A 20,409-nucleotide genomic window follows, 5' to 3' on the forward strand; every position below is an offset into this window, starting at 1 on the left:
AGAAGAAAACAACAGAATAGGGAGGACCAGAGATCTCTTCAAGAAAATTGGAGATATGAAGGGAACGTTTCATGCAAAGATGGGCATGATAAAGGACCAAAATGGCAGGGACCTAACAGAGGCAGAAGAGATTAAGAAGAGATGGCAAAACTACACAGAAGAACTATACAAGAATGAGCTTAACATCCCAGATAACCACAATGAGATGGTCACTGACCTCGAACCAGACATCCTAGAATGTGAAGTGAAATGGGCCTTAGAAAATCTGAGCAACAACAAAGCTAGTGGAGGTGACAGTATTCCAGCTGAGCTATTCAAAATCTTAAAAGACGATGCAGTAAAAGTGCTACACTCAATTTGCCAGCAAATTTGGAAAACTCAACAGTGGCCACAGGATTGGAAAAGGTCAGTTTACATTCCAATTCCAAAGAAAGGCAATGCCAAAGAATGTTCGAACTATCGCACCATTGCACTCATTTCACATGCTAGTAATAATAATAGTAGTAAAGTTGGAAGGGACCTTGGAGGTCATCTAGTCCAACCCCCTGCTCGGGCAGGAAACCCTACACTATTTCGGACAAATGGCTGTCCAGTCTCTTCTTAAAAACTTCCAGTGTTGGAGCATTTACTGCTTCTGGAGGCAAGCTGTTCCACTGATTAATTGTTCTCACTGTCAGGAAGTTTCTCCTTAGTTCTAGGTTGCTTCTCTCCTTGATTAGTTTCCACCCGTTGCTTCTTGTCCTGCCTTCAGGTGCTTTGGAAAATAGCTTAATTCCCTCTTCTTTATGGCAGCCCCTGAGATATTGGAATACTGCTATCATGTCCCCCCTTGTCCTTCTCTTCGTTAAACTAGACATACCCAATTCTAGCAACCGTTCCTTATATGTTTTAGCCTCCAGTCCCCTAATCATCTTTGTTGCTCTTCTCTGTACTCTTTCTAGAGTCTTAACATCTTTTTTACATCGTGGTGACCAAAACTGGATGCAGTATTCCAAGTGTGGCCTTACCAAGGCATTGAAGAGTGGTATTAATACTTCACGTGATCTTGATTCTATCCCTTGTTAATGCAGCCTAGCACTGTGTTGGCCTTTTTGGCAGCTGCAGCACACTGCTGGCTCATATTTAGGTGATTGTCTACTAGGACTCCGAGGTCCCTCTCACAGTTACTACTATTGAGCATGGTGCCACCTATGCTGTACTTGTGCATTTGGTTTTTCTTGCCTAAATGTAGAACCTTGCTTTTTTCACCATTGAATTTCATTTTGTTAGTTAGTGCCCAGTGTTCAAGTCTGTCCAGATCCTTCTGTATCTTAAAGCCTGTCTTCTGGAGTGTTGGCTATTCCTGCCAGCTTGGTGTCGTCTGCAAATTTGATGAGTTCCCCATCTATCCCTTCATCCAAATCGTTGATGAAGATGTTGAAGAGTACTGGGCCCAGAACAGAGCCCTGGGGCACCCCACTACACACTTCCCTCCATATAGATGCAGTTCCATTGAGGACCACTCGCTGAGTACGGCCGGTCAGCCAGCTACGGATCCATCTGGTGGTGGTTCTGTCTACCCCACATTTTTCTATCTTGTCAAGTAGTAGGTTGTGATCTACTTTATCAAATGCCTTACTGAAGTCCAAGTAAATTATGTCCACAGCATTCCTCTGATCCACTAATTTTGTCATTTGGTCAAAGAATGCAATAAGATTTGTCTGGCACAAGGCACAAGCTAGACTCCAGCAGTATGTGGATCGAGAACTACCAGAAATACAGGAAGGATTTCAAAGAGGCAGAAGAACTAGAGATCAAATTGCCAACATGGAGATCATGGAGAAAGCTAGGGAGTTCCAGAAAAACATCTACCTCTGCTTCATTGACTATGCTAAAGCCTTTGATTGTGTGGATCACAACAAATTGTGGCAAGTTCTTAAAGAGATGGGAATACCAGACCATCTTATTTGTCTCTTGAGAAACCTATATGCGGGTCAAGAAGCAACAGTGAGAACTGGACACGGAACCACTGATTGGTTCAAAATTGGAAAAGGAGTCCGGCAAGGCTGTATACTGTCGCCCTGCCTATTTAACTTATATGCAGAGCACATCATGAGAAAGACAGGGCTAGATGAAACAAAAATTGGAATTAAGATTGCCGGGAGAAATATCAACAACCTAAGATATGCAGATGATACCACGCTAATGGCAGAAAGTGAAGAGGAACTAAAGAGCCTCTTGATGTGGGTAAAGAAGGAGAGTGCAAAAGTTGGCTTAAAACTCAACAAAACTCTCAATTCCTGGCAAATAGATGGGGAAGAAATGGAGGTAGTGACAGATTTTATTTTTCTGGGCTCCAAGATCAACTCAGATGGGGACTGCAGCCAAGAAATTAAAAGACGCTTGCTCCTGGGGAGGAAAGCTATGGCAAATCTAGACAGCATACTAAAAAGCAGAGACATCACCCAGCCAACAAAAGTGCGTATAGTCCAGGCCATGGTTTTCCCAGTTGCAATGTATGGCTGTGAAAGTTGGACCATAAGAAAGGCTGAGCGCCAAAGAATTGAGGCCTTTGCACTATGGTGCTGGAGAAGACTCCTGCGAGTCCCTTGGACTGCAAGGCGTTCAAACCGGTCAGTCTTAGAAGAGATTAACCCCGACTGCTCTTTATAAGGCCAGATCCTGAAGTTGAAACTCAAATACTTTGGCCACCTAATGAGAAGGGAGGACTCACTGGAGAAGGGCCTAATGCTGGGAAAGATTGAGGGCAATAGAAGAAGGGGACGACAGAGAATGAGATGGCTGGATGGAGTCACTGAAGCAGTAGTTGTGAACTTAAATGGACTCCAGAAGATGGTAGAGGACAGGAAGACCTGGAGGAACATTGTCCATGCGGTCGCGATGGGTCGGACACCGCCTCTCAGTTAACACCAACATCATATTTTAGATACAGCCAAAGTTTTGAGTTTATTTCCTAGAACTTCTATTTTCCTACTAAACAGCTTTGGCTCTTACATGGTTTCAAAACATAAGCGAATATGCATCGTTTTAAAATGAAATGAAAACCAGTTGGCAGTTATGTGAAGTAAGGGGCAGGAAAAGGGTTGTGGATTTCATAGAATAATAGGGCTGGATGGGAACTTGGAGGTCTTCTAGTCCAGAGGTCCCCAATTTATGGACCATGGTCCACTACTGGGCCATGGCCTTTTGTCCACTGGGTTAGGGTTAGGGTGCGGTCACCCCCCCTTGTCCCAGAGCTAGCTGAACCACGAGCCTCAGGTTGGTGCTAGCCAAGCTGTGAATTTCATGCCGGCGCTAGCCGAGTTGTGAGCCTCTTGCCAGTGCTAGCTAAGCTGTGAGCCTCTTGCTGGTGCTAGCGAGCCATGAGCCGACATTAGCAGTCCTATTTGCAGAGTGTGCATGCTCATGGCCCTGTCGCGCACATGTGCATGCAGCCACATTTGCATGTGTGCGCATGCATGCATAAAGGTGCCTGTTGCTTTTTCCCACCGGGCTGCCAACCCAGAAAGATTAGAACCCCTGTTCTAATCCAATCCGCTACACAAAGCAGAAGTCCTTATAGTACATCACAATGTTTCGAAAGAAAAATCACCATTGGTTGATTTAAGTCAGAGGTCTTCAAACTTGGCTCTTTTATGATTTGTGAACTTCAACTCCCAGAATTCCTCAGCCAGGCATAAAAGGGCCAGTTTGAAGACCCCTGATTTAAGTAGTGTAAAGTCAATAAAGATAGTAATAGTAGTAAAGTTGGAAGGGACCCTGGAGGTCATCTAGTCCAACCCCCTGCTCGGGCAGGAAACCCTACACCATTTCGGACAAATGGCTGTCCAGTCTCTTCTTAAAAACTTCCAGTGTTGGAGCATTTACTGCTTCTGGAGGCAAGCTGTTCCACTGATTAATTGTTCTCACTGTCAGGAAGTTTCTCCTTAGTTCTAGGTTGCGTCTCTCCTTGATGAGTTTCCACCCGTTGCTTCTTGTCCTGCCTTCAGGTGCTTTGGAAAATAGCTTAATTCCCTCTTCTTTATGGCAGCCCCTGAGATATTGGAATACTGCTATCATGTCCCCCCTTGTCCTTCTCTTCGTTAAACTAGACATACCCCATTCTCGCACCCGTTCCTTATATGTTTTAGCCTCCAGTCCCCTAATCATCTTTGTTGCTCTTCTCTGTACTCTTTCTAGAGTCTCAACATCTTTTTTACATCGGGGTGACCAAAACTGGATGCAGTATTCCAAGTGTGGCCTTACCAAGGCATTGAAGAGTGGTATTAGTACTTCACGTGATCTTGATTCTATCCCTCTGTTAATGCAGCCTAGCACTGTGTTGGCCTTTTTGGCAGCTGCAGCACACTGCTGGCTCATATTTAGGTGATTGTCTACTAGGACTCCGAGGTCCCTCTCACAGTTACTACTATTGAGCATGGTGCCCCCTATGCTGTACTTGTGCATTTGGTTTTTCTTGCCTAAATGTAGAACCTTGCTTTTTTCACCATTGAATTTCATTTTGTTAGTTAGTGCCCAGTGTTCAAGTCTGTCCAGATCCTTCTGTATCTGAAGCCTGTCTTCTGGAGTGTTGGCTATTCCTGCCAGCTTGGTGTCGTCTGCAAATTTGATGAGTTCCCCATCTATCCCTTCATCCAAATCGTTGATGAAGATGTTGAAGAGTACTGGGCCCAGAACAGAGCCCTGGGGCACCCCACTACACACTTCCCTCCATATAGATGCAGTTCCATTGAGGACCACTCGCTGAGTACGGCCGGTCAGCCAGCTACGGATCCATCTGGTGGTGGTTCTGTCTACCCCACATTTTTCTATCTTGTCAAGTAGTAGGTTGTGATCTACTTTATCAAATGCCTTACTGAAGTCCAAGTAAATTATGTCCACAGCATTCCTCTGATCCACTAATTTTGTCATTTGGTCAAAGAATGCAATAAGATTTGTCTGGCACAAGGCCACAAGCTAGACTCCAGCAGTATGTGGATCGAGAACTACCAGAAATACAGGAAGGATTTCAAAGAGGCAGAAGAACTAGAGATCAAATTGCCAACATGGAGATCATGGAGAAAGCTAGGGAGTTCCAGAAAAACATCTACCTCTGCTTCATTGACTATGCTAAAGCCTTTGATTGTGTGGATCACAACAAATTGTGGCAAGTTCTTAAAGAGATGGGAGTACCAGACCATCTTATTTGTCTCTTGAGAAACCTATATGCGGGTCAAGAAGCAACAGTGAGAACTGGACACGGAACCACTGATTGGTTCAAAATTGGAAAAGGAGTCCGGCAAGGCTGTATACTGTCGCCCTGCCTATTTAACTTATATGCAGAGCACATCATGAGAAAGGCAGGGCTAGATGAAACAAAAGTTGGAATTAAGATTGCCGGGAGAAATATCAACAACCTAAGATATGCAGATGATACCACGCTAATGGCAGAAAGTGAAGAGGAACTAAAGAGCCTCTTGATGCGGGTGAAGAAGGAGAGTGCAAAAGTTGGCTTGAAACTCAACAAAACAAAATCATGGCATCTCAATTCCTGGCAAATAGATGGGGAAGAAATGGAGGTAGTGACAGATTTTATTTTTCTGGGCTCCAAGATCACCTCAGATGGGGACTGCAGCCAAGAAATTAAAAGACGCTTGCTCCTGGGGAGGAAAGCTATGGCAAATCTAGACAGCATACTAAAAAGCAGAGACATCACCCTGCCAACAAAAGTGCGTATAGTCCAGGCCATGGTTTTCCCAGTTGCAATGTATGGCTGTGAAAGTTGGACCATAAGAAAGGCTGAGCGCCAAAGAATTGAGGCCTTTGAACTATGGTGCTGGAGAAGACTCCTGCGAGTCCCTTGGACTGCAAGGCGTTCAAACCGGTCAGTCCTAGAAGAGATCAACCCCGACTGCTCTTTAGAAGGCCAGATCCTGAAGTTGAAACTCAAATACTTTGGCCACCTAATGAGAAGGAAGGACTCACTGGAGAAGGGCCTAATGCTGGGAAAGATTGAGGGCAATAGAAGAAGGGGACGACAGAGAATGAGATGGCTGGATGGAGTCACTGAAGCAGTAGGTGTGAACTTAAATGGACTCCAGAAGATAGTAGAGGACAGGAAGACCTGGAGGAACATTGTCCATGGGGTCGCGATGGGTCGGACACGACTTCTCAGTTAACAACAACAATAACATATTTTAGATACAGCCAAAGTTTTAGTTTATTTCCTAAGCTTCTATTTCCTACTCAAACAGCTTTGCTCTTACATGGTTTCAAAAACATAAGCAATATGCATCGTTTTAAAATGAAATGAAAACCAGTTGGCAGTTATGTGAAGTAAGGGGCAGGAAAAGGGTTGTGGATTTCATAGAATAATAGGGCTGGATGGGAACTTGGAGGTCTTCTAGTCCAGAGGTCCCCAATTTATGGACCATGGTCCACTACTGGGCCATGGCCTTTTGTCCACTGGGTTAGGGTTAGGGTGCGGTCACCCCCCCTTGTCCCAGAGCTAGCTGAACCACGAGCCTCATGTTGGTGCTAGCCAAGCTGTGAATTTCATGCCGGCGCTAGCCGAGTTGTGAGCCTCTTGCCAGTGCTAGCTAAGCTGTGAGCCTCTTGCTGGTGCTAGCGAGCCATGAGCCGACATTAGCAGTCCTATTTGCAGAGTGCGCATGCTCATGGCCCTGTTCGCGCACATGTGCATGCAGCCACATTTGCATGTGTGCGCATGCATGCATAAAGGTGCCTGTTGCTTTTTCCCACCGGGCTGCCAACCCAGAAAGATTAGAACCCCTGTTCTAATCCAATCCGCTACACAAAGCAGAAGTCCTTATAGTACATCACAATGTTTCGAAAGAAAAATCACCATTGGTTGATTTAAGTCAGAGGTCTTCAAACTTGGCTCTTTTATGATTTGTGAACTTCAACTCCCAGAATTCCTCAGCCAGGCATAAAAGGGCCAGTTTGAAGACCCCTGATTTAAGTAGTGTAAAGTCAATAAAGATAGTAATAGTAGTAAAGTTGGAAGGGACCCTGGAGGTCATCTAGTCCAACCCCCTGCTCGGGCAGGAAACCCTACACCATTTCGGACAAATGGCTGTCCAGTCTCTTCTTAAAAACTTCCAGTGTTGGAGCATTTACTGCTTCTGGAGGCAAGCTGTTCCACTGATTAATTGTTATCACTGTCAGGAAGTTTCTCCTTAGTTCTAGGTTGCTTCTCTCCTTGATTAGTTTCCACCCGTTGCTTCTTGTCCTGCCTTCAGGTGCTTTGGAAAATAGCTTAATTCCCTCTTCTTTATGGCAGCCCCTGAGATATTGGAATACTGCTATCATGTCCCCCTTGTCCTTCTCTTCGTTAAACTAGACATACCCAATTCTAGCAACCGTTCCTTATATGTTTTAGCCTCCAGTCCCCTAATCATCTTTGTTGCTCTTCTCTGTACTATTTCTAGAGTCTCAACATCTTTTTTACATCGTGGTGACCAAAACTGGATGCAGTATTCCAAGTGTGGCCTTACCAATGCATTGAAGAGTGGTATTAATACTTCACGTGATCTTGATTCTATCCCTCTGTTAATGCAGCCTAGCACTGTGTTGGCCTTTTTGGCAGCTGCCGCACACTGCTGGCTCATATTTAAGTGATGTCTACTAGGATTCCGAGGTCCCTCTCACAGTTACTACTATTGAGCATGGTGCCACCTATGCTGTACTTGTGCATTTGGTTTTTCTTGCCTAAATGTAGAACCTTGCTTTTTTCACCATTGAATTTCATTTTGTTAGTTAGTGCCCAGTGTTCAAGTGTTCAAGTACCCAGATTTTGTTTCTGAATTTGGGCGGGGGGAGATAAGTGTAATTTCATGTTTCCCACCAGAAATATTGCCAATGATAAAACCCTATTTTAAAATATAGTTTTGAAAAAGTAGGCAATTGACAACAAAAATTGGCTGAAGCCAAAGTTGAATAGAATACACTTTTCCAAATCAGGAAAGTATGTATTCTGATTTCTCCCGGTTCCAAATTTGTTTCAACATCAATTGCTATGATACAATGAATCAATTTGGTCAAATTAATTGTAGTATTTAAATTGAATTTAAATGATTAAATATTGAATTTAATAATATCATAAAATATATATAATGACATCTTTCCAAAGCATTTTAGATAAGATTACTGAGTTAAGAGAAATTGGTATTGATCTTTATTTTTTTCTCCATAAGTGCAGGGAAAAATTGACAAACCCCTAGTATTTAATAAATTGACTGAGCTGAGAGGCCTGAATAGCTGAATATCAGTTGTTGTTTTCCAGAAGATTTTATCCAGTGTAATATCATTATACAAAGGAAGAGCTAACAAAAAGATGATTATGCTTTAATAATTCCTTCAAGAGTCATGAGGAAGGTGGGTTGAATCCTAAATCATTTCAGTTTTGCTGGCTAGTCTCAGGGCATCAGAAGAGCAATGGTTTATTTCCCCAGAAGTCTGCTTTGTATTTATCTTTGTGAGTGTATCTCTTTGAGCCAGTTTTTAATTTCTGGCAATTTCATGGACTAGTTCCTGCAGTTTTCTTGGCAAGGTGTAGAAATGGTTTGCCTTTACGTCCTTCCAACGGCAAAGAGAGAGTGACTGGCCAAAACACTCAGGTGGCTTTGTGCCTCAGGAAGAACTAGAACTCACCATGTCCTATCAGATGTCTTAATAGCTACACCAAAACGGCTCTTTTTATCTGTCTAGAATATTCTACAAAATTGGGAGTAAATAGTTTGAGGACAACAAAGGAAAGGTAATTCTGATTACACGTATTCAAAGAGAAGGTCCAAATAATCTTTCTCCAAGCTATCTTTTCTGTAATTAATTTGTGCTGAAACCCAACAGCTTATTCAAGGAAGTATTAAGTAACTAGCCTAGCTATGCTGTTGGTTTTATTTTGTTAGAATTCACTTGAAGTGATTGTTGTCTTCCATTGTTTTCTCCTTTTTCCTAATAGTTATTTTACACACACACACACACATACACACACACGCACACACACAGAAAGAGAGAGAGAGAGAAAGAGAGAGAGAGAGGGAGAGAGAGAGAGAGAGAGAGAGAGAGAGAGAGAGAGAGAGAGAGAGAGAGAGAGAGAGAGAGAGAGAGAGAGAGAGAGAGAGAGACTGATTTGTGTTTCTGAAGGGATTTTTCAAAAAAGCCCTTTGTCTATGTGCTGGACTTTAAAACAAGCCCTTTGTCCATGTGTGAGATTACATGGTGACTTCTGTTTGTTAAGTCCTCTACTTCTGGATAAGAAGTTCCCAAATATTTCCTTCCTCCTTTTTTTTTAATTTTGGGCTCAAAAGCAAATTTCTCATAGAAGCACAAGTGTTTTTTCTTAACTAAGAGCAGTCAAAATGACGAAATATGCATACTGTCAAAATGATGCAAGTTTTGCCTTTTTGTACCTGTGGTGTGATGTTGCATAATATTGCATCAGGTGCTAGTAAACACCGTAATATTGTGATGTAGGCTTCATCCTTGCATGTAGTGAATGGCTGTGGGTAGAAGAGCTAAGAACTTCCCAAATTTTCAGGATTGAACATGTCAGAATTGCATGTCAGAAAGTTTAGCCCTACTGGTGAAATTTTTTTGTTAATTATTGTTTCATTGAAATATCCTTGGAAAAAACACGCAGTCTGTGTTACTAACCAAAGTTTGGCTAAAAATCATCAAATGATTCAAAGTGCAGATTGTGCAAAGAAGCAGAAGAATCAGCAGATCATATATACAGTTTGTGCAAGAAAATTGCACAAGTTTATTAGAAACAATGACATTACACATTTACAAAAGTTATTCACTGGTAGATCTGCAAAAAATATCATGTGACGTTAATGAAAAAATAGTGAAACATATAGTTGGAAAAGTAGTTGAAAAGAAGCAAGTTAAAATATTGTGGGGTTTCTGAGTGCAGACTGATAAAATCTTGGCTCATAACACACCAGATATGACTGTGGTTGAAAAGAAGAAAATGTGGATAATTGATGTGGCAATGTGAGAAGATAGTAGAACAGAACACAAAGAATGGGAGAAAGTCAGACACTATCAAGATCTGAAAACTGAAGTTGAAATTTTATGGCTTAAACTGGCCATGGTGGTTCCAGTGGTTATTGGCAAAATATGCACATTGACAAAATGTACATTTATTGATTACCAAAGGATACATTGCTTGGATACATTACATTAATACTTTATGACATCCTAGCATTTTGGCGGGAAGAACTTGATGGATATGAAGGGAACACATGTTAAAGAACTGACAGCCGTGGTTTCACACTGTTGTATGTATAATAATAAGCCTAGGTGCGTATGGAATATTGTAAGTGCACCAGACAGTTAAAGAAGAAAAATGAGGTTTGGAAGAAGAGTTGAAGAACAATGAAGAAGATGCACCATGAAGGCTTACTGAATGCCAAAGAGTCCAAACTAGCTTATAAAAAAACATAGTTTTATTTGGAACAGCTTACATCCTGTGATGAAATCTTTAACACCATCAAACAACTTTTCTTAGGAAGAATTTGATAGGTGCATGAAAGTGCCCAATCCATTCTCAATATTTGGCTAACTGTGCAACCAATCATAATAATTACATGTTTTCAGGTGGATGAAAGTTATGCTATGGTTCAACTATACTGGACAGATCTCTTCAGGGAAGCCAGACAATGAGTAAGTAATACGATGAGATGTAATTTACAGAAATCCATACTGGATGGGTCATTGCAAGATGAACAAGGACCATGTTAGACGTTGGAAGTCTTGGACATCCAGTGAGAAATGGGCTATAGGAGTCAGTGAGCAACCAGGGCCTGTATCTGAAGAACTTCTGGAAGAAAAGTTGTACACCCATCACAAATGTATCAATATCATGCAGTGATAACTTTAACACTATCAAACAAGATCCGCCTATCTCAAGTCTCTGGGAAGGACTCAATAAGGGGATAAAATGTCAAATCCAGCCTATACACCTGGCTGACTATGTGATAAACCACAATAAACCTGTAATATTATTAAAGCACAACATGTGGCTATCCCAAGTTCTTGGAAAAGATTCAATAGGTAAACACAAATGCCAAGTCCACTCTAAACATTTGGCTGACTGTGTGGCCAACTATAATAATAATAATAGGAATCCAAATTCTTGCATCATGCAAAGGTTCAAGTATTGGGTATAAAATCCGTAGCAAGAAGAGCGAGTAGGTCCTAATTAACATTGTTTTGATGAGCAGTGTGGCATGTAAAAAAAAAAAAAAACAGGTGTCAGCTGGAGCTGAGACTCCTCAACTGTGGATGATAAGCAAGTTGTGGTTAGTAACCAAAATGTTCAGGGAGTTGGGAGGGAGAAGCTAGAGTAAGATAAACAGCAGCCCAAGGAACTTATAAAGTACAGGAGAAAGGAGAAACTTGATCTTGATGCCAGCTAAACAGCCATAAAGACTTGGGAGTGGAAGCAAGGTAGGCTGATCATATTCACTACAGTTTTCCAGTTTATTATGTGATTTCTAAGACTGGAGAAAATGTTTCCTTTGCCAATGATGATTTTTGTACACATATTATCATATCCACCCAGCAGACCTTGAATCCATTTCAAGGAGAATACAGACATAAATTAATTAAAGATTCATCTGAGAATTTGGGTCTAAAGGAGGGGGTGGGATCAGAGAAATAAGGAAAAGAAAAAAGAAAATAGAAACCAGTTAATCTGATAACCTTGAATGGTTTCTTTAATGAGGCCAGCTGCCTATAAGTGCAAATTGATCCAAATTTTATTCAGTCAAAAGAAGAGATTCTGGAAGCTTTGGATAGAAAGCATTTAGAATTATTTTTTGCTGTTTTCAAATTTTAAAAAATGAAGTTAGTCATAAGGGTAATTGAAACAATTTGTGGCTACTTATCAAAGTAAACACTAGGATTACTGTCCAGGTTCTATTCCTTTGCATAGAGTTTACAGATGAGATGTTTCAACTGGATAGAATTATATTACATAGTCTTAGTAGAGCTAAATGTGCAGAGAGATGTAGGACTAATGTATGAAAAAAAAAATCCAAATGAGACCTTTTAAATAATCTCCTGAGTAAGTACACATGAGTTATTATTCATCACAAGACAAAATATTTGATTGGAGAGGCATTACGTATGAAAGAATCTAATCCTGACATTTTAGCTCTGAACTTTTCTTAACCAGAAGATGAAATTAATCTCATACAACCTCAGAGCAATGTAACTATAGCAAGCATTAAGTCAAGCTGTGCTGGTTGGCTCAATGGAAGACAGTTATGACTAACTTTGATTTAATTATATCCATTGCAGTGCTTCACTGCAAAGAGTGAAAGCAACCTTGTCTATTCCTGTATCCTGGTATGTTGGATCACAACTCCAATAATTCTCAGCCAACATTGATTATATAAGTTGGAAATCACAAGAGCAGTCTATTATATATGGAGGAAACCAAGCTGGGAAAACATGATCTTGAATAAGCTGGTTTCTTTAAAAAGTCTAAGAAATATCTTAATATAGAAGTCCATCAGTAAGTCAATATTATCCACATTTGGTAGTCCATTTAAAATGCTAGGCTTATTTTTAAAGTAAACATGAATTGTTTTGTTAATCATCTGAGCCTTTGCTTTTGTCAAATATGACCCTGATACATGTTTCCAGTCTTTTTTTATTTATCAGAACAAAAGCCTGGTGCTATGTCAGCTGATAGACATTTTAAGGCATGATATAAGAGTTACTGAATACTTCAACTTGCAGTATAAGTTATATTTGTCCATATAGACTTAAAAAAGCAAACTTTTTAGTTTGTTCAAGTGATGTGTTTAAAAGTAGAGAATAAAGCTATTCCATTGTGATTGCATAGATCTCACAGTGAAACCAGCATATATTTTTAAAAAGAATATTTTCATTTACATATTAGTCTTATGGAAAACAATGGAATAAAATGGCTAAATGCAAAATAAATAAATTGTGCCATTTAGAGAAAAAGCCCAAAAGTTTAGAGTTTTATTGTGACTCAATGGCCCAGACAATTTAAAGGCTTATTCTAGAGCAAGTTAAATTGAAGGTTAAAGTAGAGAACACTGATATCTAAGCAATAAGCCCCACTGAAGTTAATAGGGTTGGTTTCGTAGTACCTTACAAGGATTGGGTTGTTTAATCTTCAGCATGAGAATATTAAAAAAAAACATTTATAAATGTATATTGTGACCTACATATTACTTACATTTAGAACATTTTCAGGTGAAAAACTGAAGTAGTTACTCTGATGTAGTTTAAGTCCATCTCTCTCCTATAATAAGATATTTAATTCTTGTGGGATTATATCCAATGGTGGGATTCAGCCGGTTTGCACCACTTCTGCAGAACCGTAGCTAATTTTTTGTTACCCAGGCCCAGAATGGACTTCTGGAAGCAGTATCCACACAGAGAACTGGTTGTTCACATATTTGAATCCCATCACTGATTATATCTCTTGTCTGTTGCATATGCTGGCAAGGTAGCTCATAACAGCATTTCTATAGTGGTTTCAACCATTTGATACATAGAAAACAGCTGGTGATTATTTTTTCCCAAATCTGGCAATACAACGCTGTGATGGGAATTTATGGTCATTTGGATGCTGTTGGCTTTGTATTGCAATCCACCTTAGTCAACATAGCCAACAGGTAAGAAATCTGAATACTGTTGGCAAATAACACTGTGAAGATAAGATTAGAACATTGCACTACATGTAGTGAATTTCTTAAGACATTATATGCTTAAGGCCTAGAAAAAAACTCTAGGTTGGTTAGACTTGACCACTCTGCTATTATGTGTTTCGATGTTATTGTCTTGATATAATTTGACTTATTTTTCTGGAATAAAAGATAATTGAAGAAAAAGCTTAGGAAGCACAATGTACCTCTAAGACATTTCTGTAAGCCCATTGGATACAACATAATTTAGATGTGAATTCCTCTATTAGAATTTAGGAGTGCTAAAACAAGGAAAGAAGACTTATTTTCTGTGAATCATTATGCAACAATGTATATTTAGCAGACTGTTTTTTCCCCCCTATTTTTATTAGACAAACTGTACCAGCCCATGTTTCCATCTCCTTTGCAATTTTTAAAAACCTTTGTCCTGATTAAGATTTAGGAAAGAATTCCAAAGATGTGGTTTACAGTGTGTGCAGTGACACTGAAGCATCTTTCTTTGAATAGTTGAAAAAGCTACATTTTTTGAAAACCCACACAACTATTTCAAAAGTTGGCTCCAGGCGCAGGTTTGTGTGCATCACTTTGCTAGTGGCAAAATGTGAGTGTTGCCTGTGCATGGCCATACATGCAGAGAGAATCCAGGTCCCGCTTTCAAAATAGTTATGTGAGCCTTGGAGAAATTGTGGCTGCTTTCACAATTTGAACCATCTATTTCAAATGCTTGGGATAAATAAGTCTGATTTGTATTTGAACAATTTAGCAAATTTCAATTGCCATTCAAAATAAACCATTTTGCCATAGAATTTTATCATCTGGGAATGCAGGAGGTCCACATATGTGGAAATGGATCTGTTTTTTTTTAAAACTTTCCATATCAGCCTACAACCTTCCTGATATTCTGTGGAGATCTTGGATTAATTCTGTTTAGTCCAAACAAAGTCTCCCACTGAGAATATGGATCCTTCCCCTCTTGTACCTAACCATGGTTTAAATAGGCTTTGTCAACATATTTTTTCTACTGTGTCCCTGTGACATTGTCTTCATCTCCCCAGTTCATGAATGCTTTAAGATGTCTTTAATTACACTGATATCATACTAGAAACGTGTTTTCCCTTCAAATAGAAACTTCCATTAGCAGCCACAAGCTGTGTAAAATCTGCTCTGTTTTACCACTAGTTTACTTCGGAGACAAAATCACATGGCTGGTGGTGCATGGGAATGAAATCAGAGCAACAGTTTCCAAGTGGCTGAGAACCTTCCCTCAAGTCCCTGGTTAGGATTGTCTGCTTCCATTCTGCTGCTGACTCTTGTTAATTGAATAATAGCACTGAGATGGTCAGCCAGATATACCTGCAATTATTTTAACTCTATGGTCCTTATCACAAAACTGAGACAGATAGATGATGAGGCACCTCTCTATCCCAATAGTTAGGTCCTGAGTAGAACTCACTGGAATCTGGAACTTGGCATTTCTTACCTATAAAAAGGGAAATGAAGAAAAGAATAAATCCTAAATATCTCTGCCTGTTTCTAAACATTATTTATTTAATTATATTCAGCATGGGTTACAGCAGCATGGGACATAGGAGGGACACAGAGGAGTTTAGAGTTTATCAACTCTACACTCAACTCCTACAGTCAAATCTGCCCATTCCTCTTGTATTGCCAAGACTGGCAGATGTTTATCCCAAAGGCTAGTGATGTGCAGAAAGAGAGGATAGTAAATTTGGAGGAGTCAACCAATTAATTTGCTTATCAGCTGCTGCACATGCAAAATCAAGAGCACCCTTCAGCAACTAGTTGGAAGAACTTCAATAGAAGCATGAGAGAATCAGCAGTGGGGACTGCAAATTTGTTGCCAGTAGCATTTCCTGCTGATTCAAGTTTGGATAGATAATACTTTAAGACTGCAATGAGAAAAGTTCTGTGTGGGGTTCAAACTCCTTGAGTCAAACATATGGATTTGGGATATAAATATAATATAAATTCTACCATTACAAAATATAACCAGTCTTTCCATATGGTTGAAAAATAATTTTTCTCTTCCGATCATTAGCCATCAAAGGGTGTGTAAGATATTTTTCAGAACCCATTTTTTTTCTTTTTGATGTGTGTTTCCTTCCCATGTTCTCACTACTGATTTTCTGATGTTTAGAAAGGTTGCATACTTAAAAGAAATGCTTTGCTCACTGTTTATTTAAGAAGCCAATATTCAACTTCTGTGTTGCTAATAAAAATAGGATTTTTTTTTTTTAATGGCAAGCTTGTTCCTAGAGAGAAGTATATATGATATCACTTGGGGTAGTCAATCAGCACTCTGCAGAGCTGTAGACTGCCAAAACTGAAATCATTATATTCTACTTTTCGAAGATAGGATAAATATATCAACCCTAAGAGACCTGGTTCCAAAGAAAATGAAGTAGTTTATTCAGATTTGTTCTTATATTTAAACAGGAACACATGTTCTTATGTATTTAGAGATGCTTTATCAAGATAGCATCTGTGGTTAAAGACTGGTAATATTCATCTTTCTTCTCATTATGCAGGAATGTATTCATTCCTCTCCTACCAACATGTTTATACATACTGCCAGTGCTTGATAAACATTTTGGAAGAGATGAAATAAAATATTGTGGACTATTTATTAATTAAGCATTCTTAATATTTAGCACTGGTTTTTATTCATTTTCTATCATGTTGTTAATCATGAAATTTTCTCACCAGTTTCTTTTCTTTCTTTCTCTCAATAGCTAATTCAGCATCTGCCAGGATGGAGAAGCTACCCCCACCAAGCATAAACCTGTGTTTTGGACCAGAACATGTCCAACAGCCGTATATGAAATTTTCTGAATGGAAATTCAAGCTGTTCAAAGTGAGATCACTTGAAAAGCCTCTTCCTGAAGATAGCCACCAGGCTAACTCTGCTAAAGAAAATGTGACATGTTCTGTGGACATCACTAATGAACAACCTAAGGCAGCAGCTGTAATATCACAAGTGCTCTTTGAAGCAGACACTGAGCTGAATAAAAATAGCTTGGCAGGAGAGAAAGAGGTGTTTCACATGAGCCAAAGGGAGACAGAAGCTCACCAAGCAAAGCTGCAGCACCTCTGTCGCATCTGTGGAGCCTCACTGAAAACTGACCCTTACAAAAAGTGTCATCCAGTTCATGGGCCAGTGGATAAGGAGACCCAGGCTCTTTTGAGAAAGAAAGAGAAAAGAGCCACTTCCTGGCCAGATCTTCTTGCCAAAGTTTTTAAGATTGATGTAAGGGGAGATATTGACACAACCCATCCTACTCATTTTTGTCACAATTGTTGGAAAGTGATTCAGAGAAAAGTCAGCAATGCCCCCCATGAAGCACATCTTCTAGACAAAGACCCAGTGGAATGGCATCCCCATTCAACAAGCTGTGACATTTGTGTCACTTCCTTTCGTGGAGTCAAGAGAAAGAAACCAATGTTGAATTCACAGCTGAGCAAAAAACTCAGGATTATTGCTGGACATACTAGAAAAATAAGATGCGTAAGAAAGGTAAAGCAACTAAATAACAAAAGTTTAATGAAAAAGATTTCGAACTGTAAGCAGATCCACCTCAGTACAAAAATCCTTGCAATAGACTACCCTGTGGACTTTGTAAAGTCAATATCTTGCCAGATCTGTGAGCACATACTGGCTGATCCAGTAGAAACAACATGTAAACACTTATTCTGTAGAGTCTGCATTCTTAAATGTCTTAAAGTAATGGGAAGCTATTGCCCATCCTGCCAATATCCTTGTTTTCCCACTGATCTAGTGAGCCCTGTAAAATCCTTCCTAAGCATCCTCAACAATTTGGTTTTGAGATGCCCAATAAAAGGCTGTCATGAGGAGGTCTTTTTGGAAAAATACTGCCAACATCGTTCTAATCACAAAGGGGCAGAAAGTACAGACAGCTATGTCTATATCAACAAAGGTGGCCGACCGAGACAACATTTGCTTTCATTGACCCGGAGAGCTCAAAAGCACCGCTTGAGAGAACTCAAGCTTCAAGTGAAAGATTTTGCAGAAAAAGAAGAAGGAGGGGACTTGAAATCTGTGTGCCTAACTTTGTTCCTGCTGGCTTTGAGATCTAGAAATGAGCACAGACAAGCAGATGAACTGGAAGCTATAATGCAAGGGAAGGGATCAGACCTTCATCCAGCTGTTTGTTTGGCAATCAGAGTCAACACCTTTCTTAGCTGCAGCCAGTATCATAAAATGTACAGGACGATAAAGGCAATTACAGGAAGGCAAATTTTCCAGCCTTTGCATGCTCTCCGAACAGCTGAGAAGGCCCTTCTGCCTGGTTATCATCCCTTTGAATGGGAGCCTCCTTTGAAAAATGTGTCTAGTAACACAGATGTAGGCATTATTGATGGGCTGTCAGGAATACAACAGTCTGTGGATGACTACCCAGTGGATACAATTTCAAAACGATTTCGATATGATGTTGCTTTGGTGGCTACCCTTATGGATTTAGAAGAAGAAATTTTAGAAGGACTGAAAACTCATGACTTGGATGACTATTTGAAAGGACCTTTCACTGTTGTGATTAAAGAATCCTGCGACGGAATGGGAGATGTCAGTGAAAAGCATGGCAGTGGCCCAGCTGTTCCTGAAAAGGCAGTTCGATTCTCCTTCACCCTTATGAGCATCACTGTAACTCATGAGCGTGGCAGTGCAAGGATTTTTGAAGAAAGCAAACCCAATTCAGAGCTGTGTTGTAAGCCTTTATGCCTTATGCTGGCTGATGAGTCAGATCATGAGACCCTCACTGCCATCCTGAGTCCTCTTATAGCAGAACGAGAAGCCATGAAAAATAGTGCATTGATACTTTATATGGCTGGTATTCCTAGAATTTTCAAATTCATATTTAGGGGCACTGGATATGATGAAAAACTGGTCCGTGAAGTTGAGGGTCTTGAAGCATCAGGCTCTACTTACATTTGTACATTATGTGATGCCACTCGCCTAGAAGCCTCTCAGAACCTAATCCTGCATTCTGTAACCAGGAACCATGCTGAAAACCTAGAACGGTATGAAGTGTGGAGGTCCAATCCTTACCATGAAGCTGTAGATGAATTACGTCACAGAGTGAAAGGTGTTTCGGCCAAGCCTTTTATTGAGACTGTGCCTTCAATAGATGCACTTCACTGTGATATTGGCAATGCCGCTGAGTTTTACAAAATATTCCAGTTTGAGATTGGCGAAGTGTACAAAAATCCCACTCCAACCAAAGAAGAGAGAAAGAGGTGGCAGTCAACTCTTGACAAACACCTTAGAAAAAAGATGAATTTGAAACCTGTAACAAGAATGAATGGAAATTTTGCCAGAAAACTCATGAGTAAGGAGACTGTAGATGCAGTCTGTGAATTAATGAAATGTGAAGAGAGACATGAAGCTCTCAGAGAATTAATGGACCTTTACCTTAAGATGAAACCAGTATGGAGGTCTTCATGTCCAACCAAAGAATGCCCAGAACTTGTATGTCAATACAGTTTCAACTCTCAGAGATTTGCTGAGCTGCTGTCAACTAAATTCAGTTATAGATACGATGGGAAGATTACCAATTATTTTCATAAAACACTTGCTCATGTTCCAGAAATTATAGAACGAGATGGTTCCATTGGTGCCTGGGCAAGTGAAGGAAATGAGTCAGGCAACAAACTGTTCAGACGCTTTCGAAAGATGAATGCCAGGCAGTCAAAATGTTATGAGATGGAAGATGTTTTGAAGCATCATTGGTTATATACTTCAAAGCATTTACAAAAATTCATGAATGCTCATAATACATTGAAAAGCCAGATGGTCCAAATCAGGCCAGAACAGACTGAGAGCGATGTCATGATGATGGAAGATTCTTTGGAGACTTCTGATTTCATGGACTTCTAAGTGGAATTAAATTTTGCATTGGTCTTGCAGCTAAAAAGTCAATATTCATTTGCATCCAGAAATAGTGGAGAGGTTTTTTTTTTTACACTGAGCTGTAAAAACCTTGAGGAAAACTGTTTGATGGTGGGCTGTGCTGTTCTGACAACAGGTCCATAACACAAAAGTGTGTGGGAGCAAATGTGGTCTGGTTTAACAGCCAATTTTAAAGAGGAAAACAGAACCAAAACCAGTAATTATTTTTCTGTGACCACATTTAAATACTATGTAGAAGGCAAAATAGAACAATTTCAGTAACATTTGTAAAAGGTTGATGACAATATATTGTTTTTAGAGCAAACAAGATTAAACATTGTCCCAATATTTTAAAAAAGGGAGACAGAAGATCCATATTGCAGATTGATTGATCAGGAATTGGAGGCCAGAAGCCATTAAAAAAAATACATGCTTAATTAGATAGCTAATTATTTTCTAAATGATCATAAACTTACTACTTGACTATTTGTATTAGTATTATTATTTTGTCCAGTAATAGACTTCAAGTAAATGTATTTAGAAAATAATTAGCTATCTAATTAAACCTTTATTTTTCTTTTTAATGGCTTCTGGCCTCTAATTTCTGATCAATCAATCTGCAGTATGGAGGCATTTATATATAAGCCTATGATTGCATGCAGTTATAATTCTAAATAGTAATTCAATATTTTAAAAAGCTATTTCATTATCCTAAAGTTTTAGATTTTGAATAAACACAAAGGAAGATTTGGAATAATACCCTTATAATTTATTTTAAACTAGACT

General features: G+C 39.7%; 1 protein-coding gene across 1 annotated transcript; it reads left to right on the top strand.

The window, feature by feature from the left end:
- The first annotated feature begins 10,729 nt into the window (after positions 1-10,729).
- RAG1 (recombination activating 1) lies at positions 10,730-19,611 on the top strand. The gene is made up of 3 exons (XM_039329731.1): positions 10,730-10,859; positions 13,095-13,120; positions 16,531-19,611. The coding sequence occupies exons 1-3, from the start codon at positions 10,730-10,732 to the stop codon at positions 19,609-19,611; spliced, it is 3,237 nt and encodes a 1,078-aa protein (XP_039185665.1).
- Positions 19,612-20,409: the final 798 nt, after the last annotated feature.

This window comes from Crotalus tigris, unplaced genomic scaffold (assembly GCF_016545835.1).
Source record: "Crotalus tigris isolate CLP2741 ecotype Arizona unplaced genomic scaffold, ASM1654583v1 scf7180000024409.848292, whole genome shotgun sequence".
NCBI classification, from domain to species: domain Eukaryota; kingdom Metazoa; phylum Chordata; class Lepidosauria; order Squamata; family Viperidae; genus Crotalus; species Crotalus tigris.

Coding starts and splice junctions, on each gene's coding strand:
- RAG1 (XM_039329731.1), top strand. CDS start 10,730: ATGAACAAGGACCATGTTAGACGTTGGAAGTCTTGGACATCCAGTGAG. Junction 10,860..13,094: donor GTTGTACACCCATCACAAAT/GTATCAATATCA, acceptor CTGATATCTAAG/CAATAAGCCCCACTGAAGTT. Junction 13,121..16,530: donor GCCCCACTGAAGTTAATAGG/GTTGGTTTCGTA, acceptor CATGTCCAACAG/CCGTATATGAAATTTTCTGA.